The sequence below is a fragment of the Bubalus kerabau genome, chromosome X (assembly GCF_029407905.1).
Source record: "Bubalus kerabau isolate K-KA32 ecotype Philippines breed swamp buffalo chromosome X, PCC_UOA_SB_1v2, whole genome shotgun sequence".
Lineage (NCBI taxonomy): Eukaryota > Metazoa > Chordata > Mammalia > Artiodactyla > Bovidae > Bubalus > Bubalus kerabau.
Genome location: NC_073647.1, coordinates 8,787,438 through 8,811,699, shown reverse-complemented (window position 1 = coordinate 8,811,699; position 24,262 = coordinate 8,787,438). Strand labels below are relative to the sequence as shown.

The window sequence follows — 24,262 nt, the reverse complement described above, 5'->3', positions numbered from 1 at the left end:
CAAAGGCCACCTCATCCTGGTCCTGCTGCTGCTAAGTCGCTTCAGTCGTGTCCGACTCTGTGCAACCCCATAGACGGCAGCCTGCCAGGCTCCGCCGTCCCTGGGGTTCTCCAGGCAAGAACACTGGAGTGGGTTGCCATTTCCTTCTCCAATGCATGAGAGTGAAAAGTGAAAGTGAAGTCGCTCAGTCGTGTCCGACTCTTTGCGATCCCATGGACTGCAGCCTACCAGGCTCCTCCGTCCATGGGATTTTCCAAGCAAGGGTACTGGAGTGAGGTGCCATTGCCTTCTCCGCACCTCATCCTAACACTATCTAAAAGAGTGCCCCATTTTACACTCTCTCTTTTACTCTTCTTTACCTTTCCCCATAGTACTATCACCCCTTCCCTGAATATTCTTGCTTTGCCTATCCGTATCCACTTTCCCCCTTTCCACCCTGCTCTGTGCCCTGCAGTAGATTTTAATGATTAAATCCTTATCAATCCTTCATTTTAAATGTACCTCTCTTTTCTGCCAGTACCCTGACTGACAGGACTGCCTGATGTTACTTATCTATCTTTTTGTTGATTGTTTCCCCCACTAAATGGTAAACGCCAAGAATCCCTGCTATATTACCAAGGCCTAGATTGGTGCTGAACTCATAATCAGCGTGCAATAAATATTTAAGTGAATTGCTCATACACAGAATATCACATTTTAAATGCTTACACACAAAAATTGCCTGCATATATCCCTTTCAAACAAATGCCAATATTTCTTTGAGCTATATACCTAGTAGAATAGTAAAGTTGAGGCCTAAGTGGATATTTAATTTAGTAGATAGCACCAAATTGTCTCCGTTCTCCAATAGAAGGAGCCAGGGCTCCGTGGAAAAATGGCTGACTCTAAGACTGGGGCAGGGAAAATATAAAATGAGCCAAGAGCAGGAGCACTGTAAATTTTTTTTATTATATAAAACTGAACAAGCAGATAAACAAAAAAAAACCCCTTTATAGACGTATGTCAAAGGGATACAGGAGGCAACTGAAAGAGCTTTCAATGGCCAAATTTGAAACAATTTGAGTAACAAAATTAAATATCATTGGATTATAATTCAAAGTATAGAATAAATATTAACAAATCCATACTGATATTAACAAATGATCAAATAAATAAATAAAAGGAGAGTAGATAAATCTCCTGTACAGAAGAATTCCAAATAATTTATGTAGATACTTTCTCAAGCCAGGGGAGCATAACTGCCCACTCCTTAAGTGTAGGATGTGCATAATAACTTCCTTATAAATAGTGGAGTTTGGAAAAAGAGAAAAAGAGGAGTGTTGCAATAGAAAAACAAGCCAAACACTGCCTCAGCCATGCACTCAAGGTTCACTCATGAATGATAAGTCATGTTGAGAACATGTACCCTTGCTGTGATGTATAATTATGGAAAATGCATTAGACAAACATAAACTGAAGGATATTCTACAAAATATCTGACCAGACTCCTTAGAACTGTCAAGGTCGTCAAAAACAAGGAAGGTCTAAGAAATGGTCACAGCCAAGAACAGCCGTAAGTGATATGATCACTAAAGATAATGTGGATTTTGGGTGGGGTCCTGAAAGAGAAAAGGAGGCATTTTGGTAAAAACTAAGGAAAACTGAAAAAAAATATGGACATATAGTTAATAATAGTGTATTAATATTAGCTCATTATTGGACGGCATCACTGACTCAATGGACATGAGTTTGAGCAAACTCCGGGAGATGGTGAAGGACAGGGAGGCCTGGTGTGCTGCAGTCCATGGGGTCACAAAGTGTCAGACATGACTGAGCAAGTGAACAACAACATGAGTTAACTAGTTGTGATAAATGTATCATAGTAATATTAACAATAGAAAAAACTGGATACAGGGTATATATATGAGCTCTCTGCAATATTCTTATGTCTTTTCTGTCAATCTGAAACTATACTAAAAGAGTTTGTTAAATGTTTAGAAAATACCCTATCAGGATGGCTATAATTAAAAATACAAAAAATATCATGTGTTGGCAAGGATATGGAGACACTGGCACCCTCACACATCACTGTGGGAAGACAAAATAGTACAACTTTGGAAAACAATTTAGCTGTTCCACGTAGTGTTAATTAGTTAAAAAGTGTTAGTCGCTCAGTCGTGTCCAACTCTTTATGACCCCATGGACCATAGCCTGCCAGGCTCCTCTGTCCATGGCATTCTCTAAGGAAGAACACTGGAGTGGGTTGCCATTCCCTTCTCCAGGGGAGCTTCCCCACCCAGGGATCAAACCTGGGTCTCCTGCACTTGAGGCAGATTCTTTATCATCTGAGCCACCATGGAAGCCCAATGTTAACTATGGAGTTACCAAATGGTCCAGCAATTCCACTCCTAGGCATCTACCCAAGAAATGAAAACATAGCCCCACACAAAAGCTTGTACATGAATGTTCATAGCAACATTATTCATAATAGCTAAAAAGTAGAAACAACCCAAATATCCTTCAGCTGGTGAAATAAACAAATCTGACTTACCCATACAATGGAATATGATTCAGCCATAAAAAGGAAGAATTCTGAGACATGTTACTACATGGTTGAGCTTTGAAAATATTAGGCTAAGTAAGAGAAGCCAATCACAAAAGCCACATATTATATAGCTCCATTATATGAAATGTCCAGAATAGGCAAGTACATAGAGACAGAAAGTAGATCAGTGGTTGCCAGGGTATGGGGAAAGGTGGAAATAGGATGTGTCAGCTAATGCATACAGGAGTCTTTTTTTTGCCTGCAGCAAAGAGCTCAGTTTTTTATTAAACATGTTACCAAAAAGGTTTAGTCAAAAAAGCCAAAGCCCGTGTCATCAAGAGACTCTTCCGATTCTTCTTTCTTTGCTTCTACTTTTTTCTCCTCAGCTGGGGCAACAGTGGGGGAGGGGACAAGACCTCCTGCCACGGCAGATCCACCAGCCCCCACATTGCAGATGAGGCTTCAGATGTTGACATTGGCCAAAGCCTTTGCAAACAAGCCTGGGCAGAAAAGCTCAACATTTACACCGGCTGCTTTAATGAGGGCATCGATCTTATCCTCCGGGACTGTCACTTCACTGCTGAGCAGGATGAAGGCCAAGCAGATGCAGGTGAGCTCAGAGGCCATGCTGCAGGTGAATGCTAAGCAGGGGCTGCCTGAAATGGTTATAGTGGCTGGATGAAGTCAGGGCCTCACCTCAACACTGCCTTAGCTTCCTCAGAAGGACCGATCACTTTAGAGGCAGCTGAGGAAAGGGACAGGATGTCTTTATGGGGTGGTGACTGTGTTCTAAAATTAGAATGTGACAATGGTTGCACAACTCTGTAAATACACTAAAACCATTGAATTGTCCGCTTTAAAAGGGTGAATTTTATGGCCTATAAATTCTATCTGGAGAAAGCTGTTATCCAAGGGACTTGAACCAGAAAAGAATTCTAAAGTGTGTTAATTCAGGGGGCCCTTTTTCTGTTTTTAATTTCTAATGTTATTGTACTGTGATCAGAGAATGTCATTCCTATGATTTCTGAATTTTTGCAGACTAATAAATGAGTTATTTCTGAAAATGTTCTTATGGGTATTTGCAAAAATAAATGCATTTTATATTTGTACAAGGTAATCTCATATATTGTGGAAAATTCTGAAAGAGATGGAAATATCAGACCACCTGACCTGCCTAAACTGAACTGAACTGAACTGAATCTCATATATATATATATATATATACACACATATATATACTCAACCTTGTTAAGTAGTGGTATAAGCTTCTCTATATCCTTACTTATTCACATGATCTGATGATTTCTTAGAGAAATACCTCATTTCAAATATGTCTCAATGTCTGCCCAGCAACCCCAGTACTTATGTCTTATTAAGTTATTCTGAACTATTTCAAACCTTCTCCATGTTTCTCAAAGTTTTGCCACCCTTCCCCTAACCATCACATCCTACTTTATATATAAGATACAAAGGAAGATTGGATTGCCTTCATCTGCCTGGTACCAAACATACAACTTACAACTGTCTACCCTCATCCCGTTCCATTTAACCTTTTTTTTTTTTACTGTTTCTTTGCTCACCGCTATTTCTATTTCACATCATCCTCTTTTTCAGATTCATTTATTTCATTTTACTGTAATTGGGCTTCCGTGTTGGCTCAGACAGTAAAGAATCTGCCTTCAGTGCAGGAGACACAAGTTCAATCCCTGGGTGGGGAAGAGTCTCTGGAGAAGGGAATGGCAACCCACTCTAGTATTCTTGCCAGGAGAATCCCATGGACAGAGGGGCCTGGTGGGCTACAGTCCATGGGGTTGCAAAGTGTCGGACACGACTCAGCGACTAACACTTTCACTTGCTATAATACTTACCTGAGTAATTCATAAAGGTTCTGAATATGCCTACAATGTGTTCTGAATATATCAAAAAATTAGAATCTGCAAATTGGAGCTTTGTTCCTTGTATTACTTCACTCCTCATCCTTCCCCACTCAGGGACAGTCATTCTATTTTTTATTTATTTATTTATTTTTTGAGCAAAAATGTCTTTTATTTCCTCCCACATTCCAGCTCTTCACTTTTTGTAACATCTCTTCCAACTCAGAATCAAGGCCCAAGAAGTTGATCCACACCTGAGAGTGAGACGGGAACTAGGCCAGAGCCCTCAGAGCCGGGTTCTAGACCAGTGGGACTCCCGGTGCGGATGGAAGCACGCTGCAGTGAGACAGCAGAGGCCACAGAATAGAATCAGGGAGAAGCCCAAAACCAACAGCCGAGAGCCACACAGAATCAGCTCCTCCGAGGTAAGCAACTTGATGAGCACGAGACCTTCGTGGCTCCAGACACTGACACACTCCTCAGCCATTCTAGGGCTCAGGGTGGCATTTCCTGCTCCCTCCTCTGAGCAGGGTATCGGTGGCTGGCTGGAGGGCAGGATTTCTGGAGTAGCACTAAAATACAGGCAGATTCCTGGGGTCCTTTCTGTGGTCACCCTGGCCATAACGAGCACCAGCTTTCCTGCAAAAGATCCTTTCAATCCCATCCGGCTACCCTGGACCTGGGCTTGGAATTTCTGGGTCTTGTTCCTGTCTGGACCATCTCCAAAGTTCAAGGTGGCCAGTAAGCCCACAACATGAGACCCACGGCCCTTCTTTGTGACTGTCCCATTCACCGGGCACAGGGCCAGCTGGCCAAAAGATCTCAAGAAGGAGACCCAGTCCTGGGAGATGTCAGGGCTGTGCAGGTCAGTTCTGTGGGTGAGGAGGAAGCCACCAAGACCCAGGCCAGAAAGGCCAAGAAGCAGCAGGATCAAAGTGGCACAGACCAGAGGTGGGTGGTGGGCCAGGCAGAGATGCAGGTAGTGCCCTGCCTGGCAGATGCCCATGGAGAGCAGAGGGGTCTGAGCCTTCAGAGCCTGCGCTTGCAGCCGGTCTGAGGCCGGTGCCCCCCGAGACATCACGCGTGGAGTCGCGAAGGGGCGGGGTCTGTGCTCCCACCCAGTCGCCCCACCCAGCCTCTCAGTCATTCTATTTATAGTCATCCCTCAGGATCCACAGAGGATTGGTTCCAGGACCCCAGTGGATGCCAAAATCCTCAGATGCTCAACTCTCCTATAAAATGGCATGGTATTTGCATATAACCTATGCACATCCTTCCCTGTACTTTATTATTATATTTTGGAGTGTATTTATTTTTATTGAGGTAATGTTGATTTATAATATTAAATAAGCTTCATATGTATATTATATTTCTACTTCTGTATACCCTACAACATGCTCACCACCAAAAATTTAGTTTCCATCCATAACCTTACAGTTGATCTCCATTTCATCCTCCCCACCTTCTTCTGGTAACCACTAGTCTATTCTCTGTGTCTATGTCTTTGTTTTGGTTTGATTTGTTCATTTATATTGTTGCAATGGAATATACTCAGCCATAAAAGAGAAATCTTGCCATTTTGCAACAACATGGATGAACTTTGAGGTTTTTATGCTAAGTGAAACAAGTTAAATGGGAGAAAGACAAATACTGTATGATTCGTACTCATGTGCAGAATATAAAAAACAAATAAACAAAAATCAAAAAAAAATAAACTTAAAAAAAAACTGAAGCATGGTTGATTTACAGTATTATATGTTACAGGTATACAATACAGTGATTCACATTTTTAAAGGTTATATACCATTTAGAGTTATTATTAAAACTCCCATGATACTTTAAATCATCTCTGGTTACTGATAATACCTAATACATGTCAATGCTATGTAAATAGTTGTAAATACAATGTAAATGCTATATATATAGTTGCCAGCTCTGCAAATTCATGTTTTGCTTTTTAGAACTTTCTGGATTATTTTCTATTGAAGGCCTTGGTTCTTCTTTTTATGTTGTCTGTGCATATTAGTGAATAAGGGACAAATTGATTAGCAAAGGTAGGTTGCCTGGGTTCCCTCTGCAGCTGTGTGTCTCTGTCCCCTCTCCTTAGCAGAAGGACTTTGTATAAGTGGGTTGTGTATGTTGAACTGTCAGGCTCCCCTTTAAGGTAAGTGCTTCTGCCAGAGTCAGAAAGGGCCATTCTCCTTACTCCCTGCAAATTGCCAAAACAGTTTTACTCTGGCAGTGGAGAACTGTAGTGTATTTCTCTCCTGTCCAAAGTTGCTTCTCTCTTTTTGTTTTTCCATATATCTTGTGGAAGTCCAGATTACACCAAGGTCTGCTCTGTTGTTTTTTTTTTTTCCTGGTGCTGCTGCTAAGTCGCTTCAGTCGTGTCCAAGTCTGTGCAACCCCATAGACGGCAGCCCACCAGGCTCCTCTGTCCCTGGGATTCTCCAGGCAAGAACACTGGAGTGGGTTGCCATTTCCTTCTCCAATGCATGAAAGTGAAAAGTGAAAGTGAAGTCGTTCAGTCGTGCCCAACTCTTAGAGACCCCATGGACTGGAGCCTACCAGGCTCCTCCGTCCATGGGATTTTCCACTAGCAAATTTTTGGAAGCAAATAGCTTACTTTCTTTAGTGTGAAATTTTAGGCTTTAACCTTGGAATGGGTTGGGGAAGGGGGTGTAGGACTGATCACAAGGGGGCCCAACTGATCCTTCTTTCCTGAATGCAATTCTTTAATTGACAGGAGAGCCTCCCCTCCTCTTTGCATTTATTCATTCTGAAATTTTATTTTCTCTGGATTTAATCCAGTAATTTTCCCTTGCAGGTTTTGAACTGGACTCCTCCTTCTCTTTTATCACTATGATCATATTCAATTTCTATCCTCAAGGGATCTTCACAATTTCTGAACTGCTGATGGAACAGTTTGCTTTAATTATACCAGTCTTTGTCCTTTTGCTATTCTGATGTTTTAAGAGATTTGGAGAAGAGAGGATGGAGAGAAAGTTACAAGCACTTAGGCCGCCATCTTGATCTAATCTGAACAAAGTCATTTTCTTCGTCAATTTGACTGAGGCAATGATAGTGGCTCACTCTGAGAGACCAGGGGAAAAGGCCTGTTCCAGTTCTGGCTTCTGATTAGTCAAGACTTCTAATAAGGGTGCATTAAGATTGAGAAATCCAGTTATCTGCATGTCAGTGCTTCTGAGAGTACCAAGGTGACAAATAGCAGGCATGATCTCAGAGAAACTGTACACAAAAAAAGTGCCCCCTTTCGGTGAGCTGATTAGAAAAAGGCACTCCTTTGGGTTGTTGTTGTTGTTTAGTCTATAAGTCATGTCTGACTCTTTGCGACCCCATGGACTATAGACTTCCAGGCTCCTCCTGGGATTTTCCAGGCAAGGATACTAGATTGGGTTGCCATTTCCTTCTTCAGGGAATCTTCCCACCCACAGGATGCAGAGGTAGAGGGGACAATACCTTAAGGGTATGAGGTGTCTTTCATGGGTTTCAGAAATGTTCTGAAACTGACTAGTAATGGTTACATGTATGTGGAATTCGCTAAAATCATTGAATTTTACACCTTGAAGGTGTAAATTGTATGGTATGTGCATGCCTGCTCAGCTGCATCTGACTCTTTTGTGACCTGATAGGCTGTAGCCCACCAAGCTCCTCTGTCTACGGAATTCTCCAGGAAAGAATACTGGAGTGGGTTGCCATTTCCTCCTCCAGGGGATCTTCCCACCACAAGGATAGAAACCAAGTCTTTTTTGTCTCCTGCATCAGCAGGCAGGTTCTTTACCATTAGCATCACCTGGGAAACCCTTTAAACACATAGAAAAGTGTAATGAATTTCACAATAAACACCAATATACTCCCCAGGTAGATTGTACAATTAACATTCTATTATTATATTCCAATAGCTTTATTGTATTCTAACAGTACTAGAAATAGAAACAGGAAAAAGAAGTATCCCATTCACAATAGTGGAAAAGGTATGTGTTAAACATCAACCAGCAAGACAAATAAGGACTCCCCAAATTCAGCTGTCCCTAGACAAAGGATCAGGAAAGGAGCAACCTAGCAAGACAGAACATTTTAGGAAAACTGATGTACTCTAGCCAAATGCCACAGAAAAACTGCGTCCCAGCCCTCAACCATGCCACCCTGGGCAGGCTACCTTGAGGCTGCCATCTCATTTCTTCCACCCGACGCTCAGTGGAGACCATGTGAAGAGCCTGCCGCCCCTCCCTCTCCACTGGGATGGTGTGCAAGGAGACCCTGAGGGGAGTCAGAACTTTCCCACTCATTAGTGTTAGTTCAGGAAGTGCACTGGTCTTGAAATAGAGCAACTTTGGTTGACCTGCCAATGTCCCATAGGTATTATTATAAAAGTGAATAACTCAGACTTTGGGAAATAAACATATCCATCGACAGTAGATCTTTTGAGGTGTTCCTTTTTTGGCGCTCACTAGCCAAGAGGGGTTTCCCCTGAAGGGATAGGTCAGATTTGTTGTCAATTATCCTTGAAACCCAATAAGTCCACGGGAAATCCAACCTTGGTAGGCAGGACTTAACTCGAAGGTTGGGCACTTGCCGCTTAGCGCGACCTTGTGAGCCCTGAGGTTTTGAGATAGAAGTAGACAAAACAACAAACAACAACCAATCCTGTACGTGCCCCTAGGACAGTGAGTGAAGTGACTCCTTTGAGATTGGGTAACGCGGGGAGGGTTTCATGTCTGAATGTACTGACATGGACCTACTTTTTCGGCCAAGAGACCCTAAGTGGTGCCACATCTTTAGTCAAGTTTTCAATTATTCTATATGTTGTTCTTTCGTTCGTTACTCTCAAACTTTTAGAAGAGGGAGATTATAGAGTTACAGCTTTTATTAACATGCAGGATGGAGAATTAAAGGCAAAGTATGTTAGAAAGTATCTGTTAGAAAACTGCCTCCCATAGGTCGGTAGCCCTGATGAGGTCACAATAGACTCTTTAGAGACCTGGCTCAGATCACTAGTGAGCTCACAGTTTGGAGAGCCCTCAAGAGAGATGCCGGGACAGTTGGAGAGGAGCCTAGTCCTATACATTCAAGCCAGCGGGGGCTCAAGCCATAGGGAAAAAAGGTTTTTTTTTTTACCTTCCCGCTTTCACTAAGCCGTCGTAATTTGAGGTAGGATTTGAAGGGCTACGTCAGACTTCCAGTTGAAGATGTTTGAACAGATGTGTTTTTTCTCCCCCAAACTAGCTTTCAATGAATGAAGAGAAATAAGAATAGATCCATAGCCATAGGGAATCACAAGGGAAGGGTATGAATAGTGGGTGGAAATTGTGAGGATTTTCTTGAAGATAGGAAACGAATATGGTAAAATTAGTTGGGAAGCCAGAGTCATTGAATCCATAAGGCCATAGAGATATGGGAGAGGGCAGCTGTAAAACTGAATTCTCTGTTCTTTAACCTAGCTCCAAAGTATAGACAATGTCTCAGTCACCTGGATCATTGGATGAAAGTGACGATGAAGCCGTCCCAGAAGGCAGTAAAGGTGAAGCATTTACTGGTGAGTAAATGAACTTGTAACACTTTAAGTCCAAATAATTGTTAAGAATATGTCTAGGAAGCTTGAGTCAATTACCAAGTTATTCCTGAGAAGATCAAGTATAATGAAACCTTTAATAAAAAATTATTATTTTTTTATTAAAGGTGGAAATTAGTTTCCCCTAGAGGGATCAGGGGAGAAGGCAGTGGCACCCCACTCCAGTACTCTTGCCTGGAAAATCCCATGGACGGAGGAGCCTGGAGGGCTGCAGTCCATGGGGTCGCTAAGAGTCAGACAGGACTGAGCGACTTCACTTTCACTTTTCACTTTCCTGCATTGGAGAAGGAAATGGCAACCCACTCCAGTGTTCTTGCCTGGAGAATCTCAGGGACGCGGGAGCCTGGTGGGCTGCTGTCTATGGGGTCGCATAGAGTCGGACACGACATAAGCGACTTAGCAGTAGCAGCAGCAGCAGAGGGATCAGGTGGGGAAGGCAATGGCAACCCACTCCAGTACTCTTGCCTAGAAAATCCCATGGATGGAGGAGCCTGGTAGGCTGCAGCCCATGGGGATGCACAGAGTCGGACACGACTGAAGCGACTTAGCAGCAGCAGCGGGATCAGGGGATGGTGATCAAGTGGGCATTTCTGGTTTTACTTTGTTGTGGTTGTTTTAGTGAGAATGAACTCATGTAATTTTACAAAAACTTTATAATAAAGTTTGATCATATTTAGTGTTGCTAATGCTGTGCACAATCAGTGGTCATTCTGATGGTGGGTGTGTATCTGCAACATTCCTTAACACTAATATAGCTGTCTATCAAAATTTAAATATACCTTTTGTCTGACCCAATTCTATTTCTAATATATCCTCAGAAATACTTCTACACAGACACAAAGGTCTGTGTTACAAGATATTCATTGTTTGTTGTAGCAACAATTGGAAGTAACCAAATGTTCCAAAATAGGGGAATGGTTACATAAAATGTGGTATGTTTTTATTACAAAATAGCACGCAGCCCTTAAAAAGAATTAGATAGACCTTCATGTACTGTCATGAAAAGATCTCCAGTGTATATTAGGCTTAAAAAGCAAATTGTAGAGCTATACATATAGTAATGATACCATTTTAAAAAAACACTAAAGCTTTCTATTTGTATAAAAATATATATATATATATATATATATATACATACATAAATACTGAGGAAAGCTATACACAACACTTAGTGAACAGACACTTCCACTTTTTATCCTATATTCTTCTATACTTTGTATTTACAAAATGTGTGTCATTTGTATAAATAAACAAAACTGAAAGATAAGCATCAATAGAATAGAAATAGTTCATAGAACTTCCCAACCACTAATAGCTAAAAAAAAAAAAAGGAAAAAGGAAATTCAGTCAGTCCAGCAAAAGTAAGGAAAGGGGAAAAAGAAACAATGAAGTGTGATGATTAGAATTTTTTTCTTAAATGACAGGAATATGTACATCCATAAACAGTTGTGCCTTGGTATCCACTGGGGATTGGTTCCACGATCCTGTCTCTGCACCCCCTCCCTCCCCTACCCACTACCTCTGGAATCCCCAGATGTTCAAGTCTCTTATTAAAATTGTGTAAGTCTCATGTAAAATGTTGTAGTACAGTCTGAACTCCACATATGCTAATGTGAACTGGCAGATACGGAGGGCTGAATGTACTACGCTGCCCATAAAAATGGTAAGGTGAATTCTATGAGTACTGACACAAAAAATGACCATGGTATAATATTAAGTGACATAAATAGTCACAGAACAATTCACACAGTGTGATCTATTTTTTTAAAAAGTAAAAACTCTGTAAATAGCTAAATATATTGAAAAAGATATTTAATTAGAAAACCGTTAACTGAAGTTACCTTTGGGGATTGGAAGAAGGTGTCACCTTTTTTTGTAGTCAAAGATTGTTGAGACTTGGACATCTCTAAATGTACAACTGATCGTATTACTCTCTTCCCTGCTTGAAGCCCTTCAGTGGGTTACCCATGACCTAATGGATTGAATCCAAATCCTGGAGCATGATGTACAAAGTTCACCGTAATCCGAACCCTACCTGATTGTCTTCATCTCCTACCATCCTATTGCATGCCAGTTGCACAGCATGTCATGCTTGCATTTGCTTAAATGCACCACGCTTTTCCTCATACTTCCATGTCTTTGTACGCATTGTTGCCTTTTTCAGTTAACCTGTAGGTTTCTAGATGGTTTCTAGATGTGCCATCCTGATATCACAAATTAAGTGCAGATTTGTATAATAACAATTCCAAGTCCCCATCTTGTGGACTATGGAAAGTCTATTCTTCCAGCAGGTTGGAGGGCAATTCCTCAAGCTCTGGAGTAATTTTGGGGAATTTGCCAGTAATGCATAAATATTAAAAAAATCAGTCCTAGTTGTCATTTGTCATCTCTGCCAGGTATTCATTCTCTAAACTGCTATGCTAGCATTCAACTGATCACCACTTGCTGTCTTTATACTTTTTAAAACTTTTTATATATAATTTTAATATATACAAAAGAATATGTGTGACATGTAATTTATGGAGTGTAATAAAACAAACATCCAAGAACCCATCATCAGCTTAAGAACTAGAACACTACCACTGCTTTTTTTTTTTTAAACAGGACATTTTTTAAAATAAATATTTATTTTTGGCTGTGCTGGGTCTTTGTTGCTGAGTCTGGGTTTTCTCTAGTTGAGGAGAACTGGGGCTACTTTCTAGTTGAGGGGCATGGGCTTCTCACCACAGTGGCTTCTCTTGTTGCAGGGCACAGGCTCTAGGGCCCTCGGGTTTCAGTAGTTGTGGCTTAGGGACTCCAGACCAGACTCAGTAATTGTGGAAATCTTAACCACTAGACAGCCTGGGAAGTTCCTACTAGAACATTACCAATGCTTTTGAATCTACCTAGATTCTCCGCCCTCTTGCTTCCCCTAAAGCAATCCCCTATCGTGGATTTTATGTTTATTATTTCCTTTCCATATTTTATTTTTATCAATTATATATCCATGAGTTTTCTTATTTTTGAGCTTTAAAAAAAGGATCAAATTGTATGTATGTGATTTGCTTCTTTTCGTGTAACATTCCTGTGATTTATGGATGTAGCTACAATTTATTTTTTAACACTGTAGTATTTTCTTGTGTGAATATACCACATTTAGTCACTTTCTTGAAGAATATTCCCTTGCCATTCTTTGAAATCTGTGTCACAGGTGATACAGACTAGGAACAGAAAATCCTTAGCATGTTTTAAATCATTTTGTTCTTTGTGCCACCACTAAACATTCTCCATATGCCTCTTTTTTAGTACTTAGCATATTTAGGAGCAAGGGTCAGCAATTTTTTTTTTTTCTGTAAAGGACTAGGTAGGAAATATTTCAGGCTCTGCGGGCCATATGGTCTGTTGCAGCTACTGAACTCTGTAGTTTTAGCATAAAAGCAGCCACAGAAAATATGTAGATGAATGAGTATGGCAGTGTTCCAATAAAACGTTCTTTATAAAGACAGGCAGCTGGCTGAGTTTGGTCCACTGGCCATCATTTCCCAAACCCTGCTCAAGTTCATCTGAATTCCTGTAGCATTGTCCACTATCAGGTCATAATGTGCGTCTGTATCATCTCATTTCTTTTTCATTATCTTATTTCCCATGCCACATCACACCCTCATCCTGCCCTTTGTGATTCTGAGCTCCTGTAGCTAATGAGTAGGCCAACTTTTAAGTCCAATTCCAAAATGAGTGTGACTCAAAGCAAGAATTATTATCAATAGCCACAGCTGCAACAGCAAGTAGGGTACAGAAGTAAGGTCCAGTACTAAGAAGCCTAGGAATTGCTATACCAAATCTGAGGCTGGGATGCTGCCTTGATTTCTCTCCTGAGCATTCTGGGGTTTCCAGTTAGGACTAAAGCTATTCCCTGAAAACTAGTTTCCTTGCAATTTCCTGAATATGCCTTATTCTCTCTCACCTTCAGGATTTAAAGTGAAAGTGAAAGTTGCTCAGTTGTGTCTGACTCTTTGCCATCCCATGGACTATCCATGGAATTCTTCAGGCCAGAATACGGAAGTGGGTAGCCTTTCCCTTCTCCAGGGGATCTTCCCAACCCAGGGATCGAACTCAGGTCTCCTGCATTGCAGGCAGATTCTTTACCAGCTGAGCCATGAGGGAAGCCCAGTGTGCTCCCTATTTTCCTTCTCTATGCCCCCTGCTCATTCACACTCCCCTTTCCTGGCTAATTCCCACTTCCCTCTGAGATTTACTTTCTCTGAAAGCTATTCTTAACTCCCCAGCCCAACCCTTTCTCCACCCCACCACACCCTACCTTCCTAAGCTGTGCAGAGGTCTCTCCTCTGTGTTCCTATTCCAGTTCAGTCCCTCAGTCATGTCCAAATCTTTGCGACCCCATGGACTGCAGCACACCAGGCTTCTGTGTCCATCACCAACTCCTGGAGTTTGCTCAAACTCATGTCCATCGAGTTGGTGATGCCATCCAACCATATCATCCTCTGTCGCCCCCCTCTCCTCTTGCCTTCAATCTTTCCCAGCATCAGGGTCTCTTCCAGTGAGTCAATTCTTCACATCAGGTGGCCAAAGTACTGGAGCTTCAGCTTCTGCAGCAGTTCTTCCAATGAATAATCCGGATTGATTTCCTTTAGAGTGACTACTTTGATCCCCTTGCTGTCGAAGGGACTCTGAAGAGTCTTCTCCAACACCACAGTTCAAAAGCATCAATTCTTCGGCGCTCAGCTTTCTTTACTGTCCAACTCTCACTTCCAACTCACTATGTGACTACTAGAAAAACCATAGCTTTGACTAGGTGGACCTCTCTCAGCAAAGTAACTTCTCTGCTGTATAATATGCTATCTAGGTTGGTCATAGCTTTTCTTCCAAAGAGGAAGCGTCTTTTCATTTCATGGCTGCAGTCACCATCTGCAGTGATTTTGGGAGCTCAAGAAAATGAAGTATGTCACTGTTTCCATTGTTGCCCCATCTATTTGCCATGAAGTGATGGGACCAGATGCCATGATCTTTGTTTTTTGAATGTTGAATTTTAAGCCAGCTGTTTCACTCTCCTCTTTCACTTTCATCAAGAGGCCCTTTCGTCCCTCTTTGTTTTCTACCATAAGGGTGGTATCATCTGCATATCTGAGGTTATTGATATTTCTCCTGGCAGTCTTTATTCCAGCTTGTGCTTCATCCAGTCCAGCGTTTCTCATGATGTACTCTGCATACAAGTTAAATAAGCAAGGTGATAATATACGTCCTTGACGTACTCCTTTCCTAATTTGGAACCAGTCCGTTGTTCCATGCCCAGTTCTAACTGTTGCTTCTTGACCTCATACAGATTTCTCAGAAGGCAGGTCAGTTGGTCTGGTATTCCCATCTCTTTAAGAATTTTCCACAGTTTGTTGTGATCCACCCAGTCAAAGGCTTTAACATAGTCAATAAAGGAGAAGTAGATGTTTTTCTGGAATTCTCTTGCTTTTTCTCTGATCCAATGGATGTTGGCAATTTGATCTCTGGTTCTTCTGCCTTTTCTAAAACCAGCTTGAACATCTGGAAGTTCTTGGTTCATGTACTGGTGAAGCCTAGATTGGAGAATTCTGAGCATTACCTTGCTAGAGTGTTCGATGAATGCAGTTGTGCAGTAGTTTGAACATTCTTTGGCATTGCCTTTCTTTGGGATTGGAATGAACACTGATGTTTTCCAGTCCTGTGGCCAATGCTGAATTTTCCAAATTTTGCTGGCATATTGAGTGCAGCACTTCAACAGTATCATCTTTTGCTCATCTCACTTTTCACTTTCATGCATTGGAGAAGAAAATGGCAACCCACTCCAGTGTTCTTGTCTGGAGAATCCCAGGGACGGGGGAGCCTGGTGGGTTGCTGTCTCTGGGGTTGCACAGATTCAGACACAACTGAAGCGACTTAGCAGCAGCAGCTCAGCTGGAATTCCATCACCTCCACTAGCTTTGTTTGCAGTGATGCTTTCTAAGGCCCACTTGACTTCACATTCCAGGATGTCTGGCTCTAGGTGAGTGATCACACCATCGTGGTTATCTGGGTCGTGAAGATCTTTATTGTACAATTCTTCTGTGTATTCTTGCCACCTCTTCTTAATATCTTCTGCTTCTGTTAGGTCCATATCATTTCTGTCCTTTATTGTGCCCATGTTTGCATGAAATGTTCCCTTGGTATCTCTAATTTTCTTGAAGAGATCTCTAGTCTTTCACAATCTATTGTTTCCCTCTGTTTCTTTGCATTGATCACTTAGGAAGGCTTTCTTATCTCTCCTTGCTATTCTTTGGAACTCTGCATTCAGATGGATATATCTTTCCTTTTCTCCTTGCCTTTTGCTTCTCTTGTTTTCTCAGCTATTTGTAAGGCCTCCTCAGACAACCATTTTGCCTTTTTGCATTTCTTTTTCTTGGGGATGGTTTTGATCACCGCCTCCTGTACAGTGTCACAAACCTCCGTCCATATTTTTTCAGGGACTCTATCAGATCTAATCCCTTGAATTTTTGTCACTTCCACTGTATAATTGTACGGGACTGTGTTCCTATTACCAGCCTTTATCCACTCTGTCCTATAATCATCTTCCTCACCCACTAGGGCAGTTGAGAACTGTTTGAGGGCAAGGGTTGTCTTTGTATACTCAGTGACTGGATCATAACCGGTCCTGAGACAAGGTTTGTTCAGTGTTTGCCTGGATTTGACTAGGAGAAGGAGCCAGATTCACCCTCCATTGAAGATCACCACTGGCTGAGGGTCCAGCCAGGGGATGGACTGACTTTCTACAGCCAAATTGCCACTCTCTCCTTGAATGTGCACTGCTTGCTGCTGTGTCCTGTGTACTTGATGATAGCCTGCACTAAATCCAAGAAGCTTGTTCTCCTTTTGGATTTGGCTCATCTCAGTAAAGGCGTTGTTTCATTACTCCTCTTTTTTTTCTCCTGGTGAGTGGGGCTCTGGACATTTTCTCCTAACTTGTCTATACTTGAAACAATTTTACGGCATATCTCCTTACTAAATTATAAACTATGGGAAGTACTGTATTTGGAGTTAGAGAAAAGCTGGATTTGGTTAAGTCTATGCTTTTCTGGGCTTCCCTGGTGGCTCAGATGGTAAAGAAGCCACCTGCAGTACGGGAAACCTGGGTTGGATCCCTGGGTTGAGAAGATCAGCTGGAGAAGAGAATGGTTCCCACTCCAGTAGTCTTGCCTGGAGAATTCCATGGACAGAGGAACCTGGTAGGCTATAGTCCATGGGGTCACAAAGAGTCACACATGACTGAGAGACTTAAATGTCAGTATTCAAATGTTTGTGACTTTGGCAAGTCATTTTAACCTCCTTCCACAAGCCTGTTTCTCATCTGTAAAATTCGGATGGCACTTGACCTATCTCACAGTGTGGTTATGAGGATAAAATAAGATTGTGTGTGAAAGTGCTTTGGAAAACTGTAAAATCAACTGCAAATGGAATTTTGTATTAGTTCTGTATTCCCTTCTGACATCTAGCACCATGCCTTGCCCAGAGTAGTTTGCTCAATACATTTTTGTTGAATGACCAAATGAATTGGCAAGAGAGATGATGCTATCTGTGGGAATAAAGGACATTTAATAGAATCAGGGAAAACAGATCATTTGGCAATAGAAACATCCATATGGTGAGTGATAATTCAGAAGTTGGGCATTTATGGATAGCTCCAAACCCACATTCCCAATGTCTGCTCTTTGTTTTGCTTATTTAAAAAAGATGAATTTTCTTCTAACATGACTTTGGCAGCTGAGATAAGCTGTTAATTTTCACTTGACGCTAAATATGCAGTCCTTTCAAAGCAGGATTGGCCCCAGGCAATACTGTGAGGTCAGCAAAATGTACTCTCAGAAATCTTTCCTCCCTTGATGGTAACTTTTCCTCCTACTCACACTGCAGGGCCTGGACAAAGTTCTGTTTACCTCCAAGCACTGAAGACTTTTGTATTATCCTTTGTTTCTAAGAAGCATTCACCTAAAAGGGTCAGGAAAGAAGTCTCTCTGGTTAATTTGCATTTGAAAGAAGGATTCCTAGAGATGGCGACTATTTTTATCAAAAGGAATGAATAAATAGTTGTGAAATTTCAGGCATTAAAAGAAATATAAAGGGTTATCAGCCTCATTCAGATCACCATGGTACTTATTTCACCTACTGCTGTGGTCTCAATCCTGGAGTTACTCAGAATCACCCAGAGAACTTCTTTTGTGTGTGTGTGTGTATGTGTGTGTGTGTGTGTTTTCCATTGTCCTGCTGTTTTATTTTTAAAAATACTAATAATTGAGATTTAATTCCATTGGACTAGGTTCAGTCAGTCCAGTTGCTCAGTTGTGTCTGACTCTTTGCAACCCCATGGATTGTAGCACACCAGGCCTCCCTGTCCATCACCAACTCCCAGAACTTGCTCAAACTCATGTCCATTGAGTCAGCAATGCCAACCAACCATCTCATTGTCTGTGGTCCCCTTCTCCTCCTGCTTTCAATCTTTCCCAGCTTCAGGGTCTTTTCCAGTGAGTCACTTTTTCACATCACGTAGCCAAAGTATTGGAGCTTCAGCTTCAGCATCAGTCCTTCCAATGAAATTTCAGGATTGATTGCCTTTAGGATTGACTGGTTTGATCTCCTTGCAGTCCAATGGACTCTCAAGAGTCTTCTCCAACACCACAGTTCAAAAGCATCAATTCTTCTGCACTCAGCTTTCTTTATGGTCCAACTCTCACATCCAAACATGAAAAGTGAAAGTGAAAGTCACTCAGTTGTGTCCGACTCTTTGCAACCCCATGGACTACACAGTCCATGGAATTCTCCAGGCCAGAATACTGGACTGGGTAGCCTTTCCTTTCTCCAGGGGATCTTCCCAACCCAGGGATCGAACCCAGGTCTCCCGCATTGCAGGCGGATTCTTTACCAGCTGAGCCACCACATGACTACTGGAAAAATCATAGCTTTGATTAGATAGACCTTTGTCAGCAAAGGAATGTCTCTGCTTTTTAATATGCTATCTAGGTTGGTCATAGCTTTTCTTCCAAGGAGCAAGCGTCTTTTCATTTCATGGCTGCAGTCACCATCTGCAGTGATTTTGGAGCCCAAGAAAATAAAGTATGTCACTGTTTTCCATTGTTGCCCCATCTATTTGCCATGAAGTGATGGGACCAGATGCCATATCTTCGTTTTTTGAATGTTGAATTTTAAGCCAGCTGTTTCACTCTCCTCTTTCACTTTCATCAAGAGGCCCTTTTGTCCCTCTTTGTTTTCTACCATAAGGGTGGTATCATCTGCATATCTGAGGTTATTGATATTTCTCCTGGCAGTCTTGATTCCAGCTTGTGCTTCATCCAGCCTGGCATTTTGCATGATGTACTCTGCATACAAGTTAAATAAGCAGGGTGACAATATACAGCCTCGATGTACTGCTTTCCCAATTTGGAGCCAGTCCATTGTTCCATGTCCAGTTCTAACTGTTGCTTCTTGACCTCATACAGATGTATCAGGAGGCAGGTCAGGTGGTCTGGTATGCCCATCTCTTTCAGAATTTTCCACAGTTTGTTGTGATCCACACAGTCAAAGGCTTTAACATAGTCAATAAAGCAGAAGTAGATGTTTGTCTGGAATTCTCTTGCTTTTTCAAAGATCCAATGGATGTTTGCAATTTGATCTCTGGTTCCTCTGCCTTTTCTAAATCCAGCTTGAACATCTGGAATTTCTTGGTTCACATACTGTTAAAGCCTGTCTTGGAGAATTTTGAGCATTACTTTGCTAGCATGTGAGATAAGTGTAATTGTGCAGTAGTTTGAACATTCTTTGGCATTGCCTTTCTTTGGGATTTGAATGAAAACTGACCTTTTTCAGTCCTGTGGCCATTGCTGAGTTTTCCAAATTTACTGGCATATTGAGTACTGCACTTTAACAGCATCATCTTTTAGGATTTTCAATAGCTCAGCTGGAGTTCCATCAACTCCACTAACTTTGTTCATAGTGATGCTTCCTAAGGACTAGGTTCAGACCTGGGCATAGGTGTTTTTTTGGGAACCTCTGATTTAAACCTAAATTGGCCCTGCTTTTGAGAGAAGGAAAAGCTGAATGCCATTGGAAGATTAAACCTTAAAGTAGGATGGAGGTAGAAAGACTCAACTCCATAATAAGCAAGTGTCTGGTAGCATCAGAGGAAGTAGTAGTCTGTGACTGATTTTCCCCCACTCCCAAACCCCCAGGGGAAACTGCCTGGCCCTGTTAGTCCTTAAATCTGCTTTCCAGATGGTTCACAGGTAGGACAGTACATAAAATTTCTGAAACAAGGGGATAAATACTCTAATGGTTGCTATACCCAAGTCAGTAAATCTTCAGTTGATAACTTTAGAAATGATATAACATAGAAATGATCTTGTTTTTAAAAATGAGATCTGTGTCATTTATTTACATTTTACTGGACATCATAGATTCAGCATTTGTAATTAAGTTCCTTGCTTTATAAAGCAATTTCAGGATGGGCAAAGGGTGAATACACAATGTATAGTTGGAGCATCATTGCTTAAGCTTTGGCCTCCTCAGTCATCCCCCAGCAGTCCCTTGTTCCTGATAGCATAACAAAGCCCTTATTATGAGAAAATTTTTACTGTGTCACCACTGCTTGGTTTGACGCATTTCTATTTCTCTCCTTCAAAGATCGTCCTTCAGAAAAATAGATAGAGAACATGCACCACCTTTTCCCCAGAAGTTGTCTTTTCTGGACACATTCTTAAACAAGGCTTGCTGCAGAAACATGTTTCTGAGCAAGCACTGTCTGCTGTTTTTAAGGAAAATCCCATCCATGAATAACAAGGCTTCAAAGAGTGACTATTCACTGACAAGCCCCTCCTCAGAGAGGTCTAGAGAAGAACCAAACCAAGCACCCTGGGGAATCCCCGTGATCAAAAAAGGAAAACTGCTTACACTCTGCCTTTTTAGAGAGATGCCTACAGAGAAAGAGGGATGGACATTAGATAGTCCTGTCTTTATTTGTATCTCTTCCTTTATGCATATATTTACCTTTATAAATAGCTACAGATTTATTTATTTACTTGATTAAAAGAAGGCCAGTAATAACTATACTTCATCTGGCGGTATTAAGTTTAATTAATGTTTCTAAGGTATGAGCTGAACTCACAAGTTGAAAGATTCTGTGAATGGAATATGTGTACAGTGCCCACTTGGGTTTAATCTGATAATGCCATAAATGTATGGTGTCTACATTGCACAACTTTATTATTGTGGTTTCATTGAGTTAACCATGAAAAATGTATTTTACTGCTGAGAATGTCTTTAATATTTGTTGACAAACATTTCAGTAGACACCCAGGTGGCGCTAGAGGTAAAGAATCCACCTGCCAATACAGGTGACACAGGAGACAAGGGTTTGAGCCCTGGGTCGGAAAGATCCCCTGGAGGAGGAAATGGCAACGCACTCCAGTATTCTTGCTTGGGAAGTCCCATGGACAGAGGAGCCTGGTGGGCTGCAGTCCATTAGAGTCACAAAGAGTTGGACACGACTGAACATGCACGCATGATTGTATGTTTTGGTTAGCCCCAATTAGTTGATTCTTGACGTCAAAGATGTTTACAAAGCAACGTGGGTTTTTCTTCCTTTTAAATTGGTCCAAAGTTCCAAAAAGACACAAAGTTCTAGTCTTCATACATTACATAGTAATATCTAAGTTGGTTTGTGCCACAAAATGTAAATGTTAAATTTTTAAAATTACATAAATTACATATCCATAATAAGATGTGCTAAATATGTAAGAATTGACCTGGACAAAATAAATTAAGGTTGTAAAATGTCAAAAGGAAGATTTTTATTAATCAAAAAGAAAAAATATTTTCCTCTAAATCTCACTTAAAGATATTTCACAGAAAACTTAACTAGTAGGTTAGCTACTGGGTCATTCAAAGTGAGCCTAGAGCTCAAGAGCCAAGTATCTGTGCTTTTAGAGCTAACATGTAACACGGAAGACTGAAGGGCTTAGATAACCACATCAGATTGGGGGCTATTATTACAGCCACATAGTTGAATATTAACAGGACTCAGCTATCCTGTATGTTAGCATAAAAGTTTATCTTTGTATGGCACTAAGATTCGTAATTTTTTAAATAGCTAGCACTTCCATACATCCTTCTAAGGAATATAATTACATGAATTGGAACATAGCCTATTTTTTTTTTTTTTTTTTGGTTTTGAAAGGTCCCTGGTTAAACTGCAAATCCTCCTAGAAAGGGTACTACTTTGAGCTATTATCAGTTGGCCCATCCATATAACCTTCTAAGGAATATAACTACATAAATGAGAATGACCTTTATCATTAAGTCCTGAAAATTGGCCAGTTAATCTTCCCTTATGAAGACATGGTGTTCTTTTATTCTCATTCAATGAAATATTCAACTCAATAAGTATTTACTCTGCGTTTACAGTTGTTCATCACCGTGTGAAATGTGAGACACAATAAGGGAGGGTTTAATATTTTGGGACACCTTCCCTGGCCTTAAGAGCTTACAAGTCTCATATTGGGCAAGAAGAACAACATGGCACATTCAAAACAAATAGGAGCCCATCTTTCCCCTTTGAGGCCTCTTATCTCTCTTCTCTGTGGCCCTGGGCCCTAAGTTCCATTAGAGCCTTGCTTTCAGCCTGTTGTCATCAAACCGCACATAGCTGGATAGTGGCCCAAGGTGGTACCTTTTCTAGGAGGATTTGCTTTTTAATGAAGGACTTTTTAAGACAATAAATAAAAAGTGGAACTGTGTAAACAAAATTAGAAAACTGATTTATTCTTAGGATTCTGATTTGTCTATCTCAAACTATACAATACAAACTGCTTTTATTCCCTCACAATCCCGTTACTACCCTGCTTTTAAAAGCCCAGTTTGGTCTCCATACTGTCTACTTTGGCCTGCAGGGTAGACTCCAAAATTTACTTCACCTGCCAGGCATCCTTGAGCCTCATCTTTCTTACTTCCAACCAGACATACTACTTTCCAGCCTCACTGCATTTTTCATATTTCCATAAACAGGCCAGGTCCTTTCACAACTGCCTGCTTTGCCCGTTTCCACTGCCCAGGGTGCCTTTCAGTCCTCTCCCCTCGTCTTTTTGGCAACTCCCTCTTTGAGACCCAGCATAAACTTCAATTCCTCTGTGAAGCTCAAACTATTCTAGACTTGTCTCAAATGTCTTTCACCTGTTCCCACAGAACTTTGTCCGTTGGTTATAGTACTGTTATAGAAACTAATTTTGAAACTCTTCTCCCACTGCTTCTCAGTGACAGGACCTGGTATTGTGTCTGGCATACAAAGTGTTTCAGCACACGCTCCTTGAATGTTTCTGTGGTTAGGAAGAGCAACAGGTTGGCAAATTTAGTTTTGTTTGCCAGGTTCTCCTACCTCCCCTTCCGCAATACTCTCGGGTTAAATAAAAACTTCCAACAGGGGATTTACATGGCTTATTGTTGTTAATGTAACCAAATTTAAAGGTTTGTTTTTAGGATTAATGTTTTAAAATTTGGGTTTGTGTACTATATTGGTAGAAAACATTGACTTTTACCGATATTGTTCTCTTAAAATGTCTGGAGAAATAACATGAACCAGGATTTCATAAAAAGAAGTGGCTTTGTTTAGTCTGTAAATTACTGGGTTAACGGCTGATGGGAGTTGGAGCTGGGATTGGCCCTAGGAATTGTGCTAGAGGGACGTGTTAGTTACCTTCCTGTTTCTTGGCCTTAGAATGCACCCTTTTTAACTCTAGCCAGCCATCTTAGAGAATGCTTCCGGCAGGAAGGTAACAGGATTTGCATCTAGGTTACTGAGAAAAGTATCAAAACTCAGTATTGAGTCAGCGCTGTCCTTGACATGAAAGAGAAACAATGAATAGCTCAACTGAATGAAAAACTCATTTGTCTTCTTTGTATCTAAGCTCTTTTCCTGTCCTATCTTAACATCATACCATCCTCCCTAGCATCAGGCATAATGGCATGACTATGTTTTCCTCCATTTCGAGTTACTCCTCTCGCCTTGCAACCCCTCCTTATTCCTTTATCTCTTTCAAAGTTTCTATTCTCCGTTCCTTTACTTTTACTCCCTCCCTCCCTCTTATTTTCCCAGCAAGCTCACCCCGCCCCTCACCGTCACCACCTTCCCTCCCCTGCAGACTCCTTCCCGCTCCTTCTCCCGCCACCACCCCTCCCTGCCCGCCTCGCATTCAGGAAGCTCCAATCCGGAGCTCCGAAGGTGTCTCGAAG

The 24,262-nt window shown here is 41.3% G+C and overlaps 1 protein-coding gene across 1 annotated transcript; it reads right to left on the bottom strand.

Moving 5' to 3' along the window:
• Positions 1–4,573: 4,573 nt before the first annotated feature.
• LOC129638479 (insulin-like growth factor-binding protein 3 receptor) lies at positions 4,574–5,419 on the bottom strand. The gene has a single exon (XM_055562930.1). It carries the CDS (start codon positions 5,402–5,404, stop codon positions 4,685–4,687), a length of 720 nt encoding a protein of 239 aa, XP_055418905.1. The 5' UTR covers positions 5,405–5,419; the 3' UTR covers positions 4,574–4,684.
• Positions 5,420–24,262: the final 18,843 nt, after the last annotated feature.